The 9,299-nt window shown below is 41.7% G+C and overlaps 1 protein-coding gene across 1 annotated transcript in view; it reads right to left on the reverse strand.

The window, feature by feature from the left end:
- arhgef25a (Rho guanine nucleotide exchange factor (GEF) 25a) overlaps window positions 1-9,007 on the reverse strand; it is a 44,045-nt gene extending 35,038 nt beyond the window's left edge. Inside the window, exons 1-2 of the mRNA XM_062427639.1 lie at window positions 8,912-9,007; window positions 7,818-7,947 (exon numbers count right to left, since the gene is read on the reverse strand). Coding sequence (XP_062283623.1) covers window positions 7,818-7,947; window positions 8,912-9,007 — 226 coding nt within the window. The remainder of the gene's footprint in view (window positions 1-7,817; window positions 7,948-8,911) is intronic.
- Between the last annotated feature and the right edge of the window lie 292 nt (window positions 9,008-9,299).

Raw genomic sequence — 9,299 nt, forward strand, 5'->3', positions numbered from 1 at the left:
TTTGATAGTTTCTTGTTTTCTCTCATGAATCTGTTTAATGAACCTCAAAGCTGCACAAGTTGTGTAATTACCAACATAATGGGGCTCACTAAGGACACCATATTTAGACGTGTGCTTTACATCAGGCCACATTAAACTCAATCAGCACAAAATTATGACTCATCAGCCTTCCTTACAGATGAAATCAGAGTGTGTTGAAATGTCAGTTGGTACAGCAGGATTATTCAAGGAAAAAGCTCAAGATGTAAGCGACAGCAGAAGGAAAACGAAAGAGTCGGTGATAACGCTATTATGAGATACTGCATGTTCTGAGACCCAACCATTTATTTTCTGACCAACAAACAGTATTTGTTAGGCCTGAAGCTTTTGAGCTTATGACTCAGAATGCAAGCCCATTTCATTTTTGCAGCACGCATCACGCTGTCCTCCCCTCACACAAGCTACCATCCAACTGTGTGGAGATCACCACCTGATTACTACAACAAAGACGGGCAGCATCACAGCACCCACTCAGGTTCCTCTTTGGGGATATCGAAACAAGAGAAGGCTGAGTATCGGCTGGCACTGAATCAACATGTTCGCGTACGATCAGGCGTGCACACCACTGAGGTGCACTATCAAGAGCTTCAACGGTTGGCCTGGGTGTCTCTCCAGCATTCATCTCTCCACAGTGACAGGGTGGTGGCAGCCTGCTGTCAGGTTGTTCCTGTTGTCTTCAGGGGACAGAGCAAACAGAGAAGCCTGGCTGCCTCGCCCATTAGCCACACAAGAAGTGTACACACATACACACACACACACACACACACAGATACAGAGACACAGTTGCATCAGACTATACTTGCTCTCTTTTCTCTCACCAACACTCTGTTTCTTTTTCCTCACAAACATATAGAGCAAACTAAAGCAATAACGTGTAAGAGAAGAATGGTTTTCACTAGACAGCGAAATCCCACAATGACAGATATATCACCTATTCTCAGGCTCAGACAGCACACTGGTTTGCCACATTCACCTACACTTAACACTTATGCTGCACAGATACGGATAGATCACAATCCTCCCCCTCTCTGCATGCGGCCTCCGTCCATCTCTCCATCTCTTTGCTTAAAATGCATGCTTTAAGTGACCGTGATTGAAGGGGCAATTCACCGGAGGAATATTGAACAGCGCTCCTGAATGTCTCCACTTGTCTGATGCTGATATGACTGCCAAATACTATCTAAGCATAGGAGCACAGTTCAAAGCCAGGGCTGAGAAACAATGGGTTTGACATCAGAACAGAGGGTTTAAAAGAAGCGTGATCAAATGAAGACACCAAGACAAGAATTTGAGGGCAAAGCATTACAAATCGAGCGAACCCTGCCTGCACTAACAGTCTACACAAACACTGATTGCACAGCAGAGAGATAATGAAGAATGCATTGCTCCTAAGATGCATTGAAAATTCATGAAGTGAATTTTGAATGCCTCTTTTCATGTGCTCTTAAGTCAGAAGCTGCCAAACCAGAATGTGCCTCTACAAAGCACCCAATAGGGGGCATTTGTACTTGTTGCATAAGGTTGATTAAGTGTTGGTTCACTCAGTCACCAGTGCTGCTTTAAAGAACTGCAAAGAAATGTGGTTTTCTTGTGCTTTCATATATCGATATTATCTGCAATAACAGTATCACAAATATTTGGAATACAGCATTTTTCTCTGACATTATCATAACACACATCTGACAAATCTGACATACAATTAGTTTATTGAATGCTAATTTTTGCGACTGAGAGGCTTATGTCTGTGTATCAACCCTGAAATTCAACACCTACAGTATCACTTTCTCAGTATGGAATGAAACCTTTGAGATAATGACCACCGAAATTGGCCCAGAAGACTTGTACAAAGCCCTGAATGTTAACAGAAATATGGAAACAATGTCCCTCCTCTGGCTTGAAGGGAGGAGTGGTGGATGTGAGGTGAGGCGTGCATTAACACCCATTCATCTCTCTCCTTTTATCTCTGTCTTTCGCTTTCTCACTCCTCATCTCCTACATGAGACACAAACACACACACACACACACACACACACACACACACACACACACACACACACACACGCACGCACACACACACACACACACACACACACACACACACACACACACACACACACACACACACCAAAATGTTTTTGCTGCACATCAGATCAGATGGTCAGATGTGGGAAGAGAGAGAGAGGATAGCTACAGTGATAGAGGGTCAATAAAATCTATACATAAACGTTCACACTGGACTTCTTTTAAAGGCTTGTCTAAAGATTAGCATGCTGGTATGTGTGTTTTTATCAGAGCCAGACAGGGGGAATGTATTGTCTCTTCAATGTGCAGGAGACAGTCAATCGCATTTAGGAGGCGTGTTCAGGGTGGGATCATGAATGTGATTTATGAATGTAAATCAGCTCAATTTCTTAAAGTGCTTCTTCTATAGTGACAGAAAAGTCTTAGAAAACATAACACGGTAAATACACTTATGTATAATATACAGAATAATGTGAACACAATTGATTTAAGCTTCAGGAAAAATGACACAAGCATGCACACTACTAGCTCAGTTCAGCAGAGATGCAGTTGCGTATTTGCAGTGTGTTCCCCAACCCCCCCACTGACATTAGCCTCTCCTCATCCCATCAGCCAGCTGAAATCCTGCCAAAATATGCTCACTTAGATTTCATTTTTCTTCCTCCTCCCTCCTCACTTTTTCTCCCGTAGTTCCTCTCTTTCCCTCTCTGTTTCTCTGTCTGTCTGTCTTTCTCTCTCTCCCCTTCATCTCTAAGCTGAGCGCCAATTAAAGCAAACTGGCATTTTGGACAAGTCAGTGTGAGGGGGAGGTTTTTATTTTTTGGCTTAAGTCCCATCTTGGTGCAGAAGTCACAGACTAACTGTTCTCTTCTGTCCCCCCAGTCTGCAGAGAGCTGCTGTTTTGACCAATTACACTAAACAACACTGCTGGCATACACCAGGGAGACAGATGGGTGTGTGTGCATGCATGTGTGAGCGTGTGCACTTCACCACCAGTACCATTCGGTTCCTCCCTCGGTTGTACCTCATCACGCAGTGCAGCTCTCAAACAGCAGGAGTTCTGCACTCCACAGACAGGAGGTAAACCACCCCGGGAAACTTGTTTCTCAAAACCTCCAAGATACTCACATACCACCCACGATTACAAGCGTACACGCTGAAACACACTTTGTACAACCCCACATTCACACAAACACGGGCAAACTCCAACCATTGCACATCCTTTTTAATCCAACACTCTTGTGATATTACTTAAACTGGAGGCTGTCAGTTTTCTTCCTCTACCTGACCCCACAGCCTCCCTCCCACCCTTTATCTCTCTGGAGCTGCTATCTGAACCTTGCTCTAGAGGCAGTACTCTAGCACTGAGGCTCTGTGGCTGCTGCTGACTGTATTCAAGCCTCAGCTAAAACGCCACCCAAAGGAGAAAAAGTTAATTAAATGAAAGCAAACCTTGGGACCACACATGGAGAAGCACTGCTGCTTTATCTTTGATTAATAATTACTGAGATCAGAGGTTTTGTTGTCAAGGGATAGAGACTTTCTGTTGGAAAACAAGATGTAGAGATGGTGTTCCTGTACATTGTTCAGTGTGTATAATTGATTTTATTTAAGAGTGTACATGGCACATTTGGGAGTCTCGTAGTATGTTGTGGATGCATGTATCAGTGCACACGTGTCCCTGTGAGGTTGTTTTATATGTCTACATCTGCTTCCTCCTCTCCAGATCAGTCTGTGGTTTAAATGCCAGCTTTGCCGTGGAGCAGTGACCTGGGGTGTCTGAGTGATCTGACTGACCTGCACCCTCCAGCTAGGCCCATACCTCAAATGTCTAAAAGCAAGCTTCAGAACATGATTAAGGTCATGAATTTAAGAGTAATTATATCCATTAATCTATATGTAAGGTTAATGGTCACTATTTCATAAGAGGTCCGATCTATAGTTCAAAGGTTCAGATAACAGAATCAGGACTACTCTTTGTTCATTGTTTACAAAAACAGGAAGGGAACTGGAAATATTCCAAAGCAGATGTGAAATAGCAGTCTCACGGTCATACACATCACAACAACTAGTGCTGAATACAATTTCCATAAAATACAGTGCAGCTCTTCTGCATTTAAGTGGGTGAGAGATCATAATTGTGTAAACACACTCACACACAAAATTACATCCTCCACATGTATGATATAATGCTATCTAATCTCTGGCCCTTACAATACAATATGGTATAAAATACAGCTTCAGGTTGATCTCTGCCCATTTACGGTCACACACACACAGTTCAGTCCTAGGGTCCTCTGGGATCAGCACTTCTCCTTGGATGGCACACTCTCCCAGCCTCTTACGAAACCCGATATGGACAAGGGCATGTATTTTCTGTATATTTTACCTCACATCCACTTATGAATATGGTAAAAGATGTTATTCAAATTGTACTCAATGAGGTGCTCAGTACCAAATTGGGTGCACAAGCCTTCCAAACATAATCACGTTTTCAGTGGTTCCACTTTTAATCAGGAGACAAAATGGCATAGGAATGTTCTTTTGTTTAATCTCTCCTCAAGCTCTCTCTGGGCTTTTGTAATCCTTTAAATTATTTAGGATTTAATTGGTATAAAATTGGGGAAATCAGTAATAAAAATATCCACTTTTAATACTGTAAAAAATAGTATTTTTGTGTGGTGAGAAAGGTTGTGGTGTAGAGAATATTATGTAAGTGTTCTTCATATTATGTTCCCATGAATGTTTATTATTACTTTTGTATGTCTTACATAATATGATATTCCCTAGATACCACAATTCATTGTCATAACTTGTCAACACTAATAATGAGCATGTGTTTTTAAGTCACATTTGAGCTTGTTCAGAAACATCTGTGCACATGTACACATGCTCACATGAACAGTATGTGCAGGCAGCTGTGGGTCAAATGAAGCACATGAAGTGTTACTGGTTCAGTGCAGTTTCCTGTTGATGTGGCTTCAAGCTTTCACCTTGAAAAAGACTAAATCATAAAAGGCAGAGTGCATGGACACACACGACCATCCATCACTGATCGGTGTTGCAGAATACACACTGTCTGGGGAGAGTGAGACTATGAGCTATATGGCTGGGAGTCTGAGGAGTCACCAAACAGAAACAAAACTGATGAGATTGGAGAGAAATATGATCAGCAGCTTTGTGTACTTGGACAATATGCTAGGTTTAAAATACCACTGCAGAAGACAATTGCTTTGAGGAAGACGAGAGACGAGATAAAAAGGGATTGGAGAAGAAAAAGAGAGAGACAGGGAAAAGTGGATAAGAGGAAAACAGAAAGTTGTGATGTAATAAGATTCACTTCTTTTCTTTGAAAAAAATACAGAAAAGCAAAAAGAGTAAGCAGAGTAAGCTGTGATGAAGAAATGAGATGATTTTTTTTTATTTTTTTTATCTGAATCTGAGTCTGAATTTGTGGAGGTTGGCACTGTCTTGTGATTCCTGTGAAGCCACTAGCAGGCATCTTGTTTCTAACACATAACAGATGGACCTTATGGCCCCATGAACCACATCTTTAAAGAAAGCAGGGGCCTCTCCTCTTTCCCTTTCCTCCACAGACACAGCAAGAGATGGAAACAACACTATGACCTCTGCCAGTCAAACCATAACAAAATACAAGCACATGTCTCCTGTTCTACATGATTGAATGTATACACTTTAATAATTACTTTAAAGTTAATCATAATAATGATGACCAAAATGTTTCTGTATAACCCTTGAACATGGGTTGAAGCTTAAAGTATGTTGCATTGAAATATTAAAGGTTCATTTAAAAACAGTTTAAATCATAAAACAAAACAAAAATTCCACCTCATTAATTCAACAAGTAAGTTTGGTGAGTAAGTTCTAGGTTGCCAAGTCTGTTAATTGGCAAAGTAATATATGATTGTGATACTTAAACTGACACACCATTTACAATCACAATTGACAGACTTTAGGGCACATATACCATCATGTCAAGATTACAAACCATAACAATTCAAGGTTTTGTGAGGACTATACTTTATGCCCTTTATTTTCTGACATCTCTGGGATACAGGTAGATGATAAACTAAAATGATATTGCAAAAACTATAAAAGATCTATTATTGATAAAACGTTCAACATTTACTAAAACTCTTAAACATAAAAATAAGTTAAAATGTTTTTTAATTTTGCGCTCAAAAGTAATTTTGTTTTAATAGCCTACTTTATTTTTTAAAAAACAACTGAACATTCACTCAAGTACGCTGCAACAAATTCAGATTAAATGAAATTTTTTTTTAAACCATGAACCATGATTTTGTCTTGGTATGGACAATATATGTAAAGAGTTGCTAAATGACCTAATCTGGGCTATGGCATAGTCTGTCTCTTGTTGCTTGGGTTCTGCCTTGTGTTTCATTGATTTTCCATCCAATTTCCCATCCAGAGGAAATTGGGCTATGCAAAAACAATTGAGCAAAGGAGCTTGTCTGGCTCTGTCTGCCTTTAGGTCATCATCCTTCCACATGGCCCTAAATGCATTTCTTTACCATTTTTGCTTTTCTGAGCCATGAGTTGTGAACTAAAATAATATTTGGCAGCAATAACCTCAACAGCCCACCCCATGCAAGTAAGACCATTACAGATGAGCATCGCTGACAGCTTCCTCTGGCTCCACTACCCCCACCTAACGCACACCTCCTCTGTACACCATGTACTGTTCTGCACAAAAGTCAGTGGTCCAGCCACATGGTACACGACACACACACACACACACACACACACACACACACACACACACACACACACACATATACACACATATATGTATATATATATATGTATATGTATATATATATGTATATGTATATGTACACACACACACACACACACACACACACACACATACACACACACACACACACACACACACACACACACACACACACACACACACACACATACTCCATGTAAGCCAAACTCAGATCCAGATACAAAGCTCCTTTTGTTCCTTTCCACTCAAGGAAAATGGAAAAGCATGCAAACCCTTAGTGCAACCAACAGTGTTGGGGCAAGAGGGGAAGGGAGGCAGCTGAACATGTTTTCTTGCCGCATCTGGAAAGTGTTGCATGTGTATGCACTTACACACAAAACCTCTTTCTCTCTCACAAGTATTTATGTATGGTACATTACAGCAAGGTAATTTACTGTTATCAGTGCTAATAGAGGATGGGGTGGGGTTAAATAGGAAAAAAACACCAACACTTGGGTGACTCCAATCTGATATTTTCCCTGAAGTTATTGCAGCTTAATGACCACCATCAGATATGGCAGATGGGACTCAGGCCTGTTTTGATCCTGAATTCGCATATGGTTAACATGCACGCTACAGGCTGAGCTGAAAGCAAAGACCTGGGCAGTAGCTCACATGGCACGTACACACTTCTAAATTCAAGCTTGTTTATTGTCATAAATCTTAAATTAAGAAGTTATCACTGTATATATGTAAACAGCAACACAGTTTGTATCCAGTAGTCAATAAGTGATTGAGTGGCTGAGCAGGCTCCTTAAGATGTCACTGCACTGAAATCTGAGACCTTCCACACAAAGAATCCAAGTTGAGCCTAGAAGTTTGTGTTTCGGTGAGTCTGTAAACTCTGACTGGTTTGGTGAGGGCCAATGTTTGGACTTGCATTGTGGGTTTGGGTACACAAAATGGTCTGTCACGCTCAGTGCAATTCTTTCAGTCTTACCTGTTCTTTCTCTCCGCTCTGAGTTTTCTGCGTTGGCCTGCTGCTCCCAGTCTGGCCCCTCTGGCTCCCACTGGACAGGCCCCTTCTCCTCTTCACTTGATGGGAGGTCCGCTTCACCACCCTCTGAGAGCTACACACAGAGATGCCTTTGTCAGCAGCAGAGCCCTGCTCTCAAGGAGGAAGTGATGGTAAGATTGTACACAGTGCTTATGGTCATATTACCACAAAACATTATACCAGTGGCTATATTTCTCCACAATTCCCTGCATCTTTTTCAACCCTGTCTCCATTACACACTGAACAAGAATGCAATGGAAATTTTTGAGGTCCAACTTTTGCCACAGTACTTGGATATGAACTGTTTCTCAGACAGCAGTTTCAATCTTTATTTAAAACCCATCAGCAACAGAGAACAGGTCAAAACGAGGTAAATACAGTTATCACTTCTCTGTAGGGGATAGAAGCAGATTATAATCACTGTTATGGTTTTCACCACTATCTGCCATAGCGGAAATAATTCATCAAGATACACAGTTGTTAAGGAGAAACTAGATTTTCAAAGAGAAACCCACTGGACCTTTTGCTGTACTATGAACTCTGTATGTCTGAATTACCAGATGCTGTGTAACAAACAGCATGCCGATGCCTCTAAAAAGAGAGAAGAGAGATGGAGACAGATGAAGGGAAGGAAGGAGGAGAATGAATTTGCAGGGTTGCAGCGAGGCGTTGGACCTGCGTGAGTCAGACGGTTTAATCACCACTACTCTGCTTCCTGTTCCTCAGAAACATCCAAGATTCCTCCCAAGCACTGAACGGAGACTGGCAATCTGTCCACCCCTCTTTCTCCTCTCTCTCTATTTATGCTTGTGTGGCTTGACCATTTTAGGTTCATGACCAAGTTATAGCGATGACACAAAATAAACTTGGTATGAAGTGATGTGGGCCAGAGATAAGCAGCACGTCAAGCTCCGCAAGCACATAAAAATACCTCCATATGTTCTTTTCTTTCGTTTTGGATTTGTGGCATTATGTTTTCCCGTAAACAGCCAGTAAATACACAAACAGAGCTCAACAGAGCCAGATTAACAACTCACCCACAGTTGATTGGGCATAGCCACGGACGTAAGCACGTCAGCCATGGCTCCCAACATCTGGTCAGTGCGTCCCTGATTCTTCTGTAGAGCCTTCATCCTTGTCACACCAACAAACAGTTTCCTCCTGAAATGATTCTCCTCTGCTGCTTTGGCCTTTGGTCTCCAATTGTCACACAATCTCTCTGTGTCCTCTATCTGTCTTGTCACCCCTGTTTTCTGCTCCTTCAGCTTTTTTCTCTCAGCACACTGTGCCACAATTTGGAGCTGAGCCACTGCTGCCCGTCCGCCTCGTTCTACACACAGGAAACCTTAAGCGTATGAATAATTGATCCTGGAAGAGGGGGGCATGTTTCTGTCTGGACCTGGGAACTTGCTATTAAGAAGGCGC

The sequence above is a fragment of the Scomber scombrus genome, chromosome 10, assembly GCF_963691925.1.
Source record: "Scomber scombrus chromosome 10, fScoSco1.1, whole genome shotgun sequence".
NCBI classification, from domain to species: Eukaryota; Metazoa; Chordata; class Actinopteri; order Scombriformes; family Scombridae; genus Scomber; species Scomber scombrus.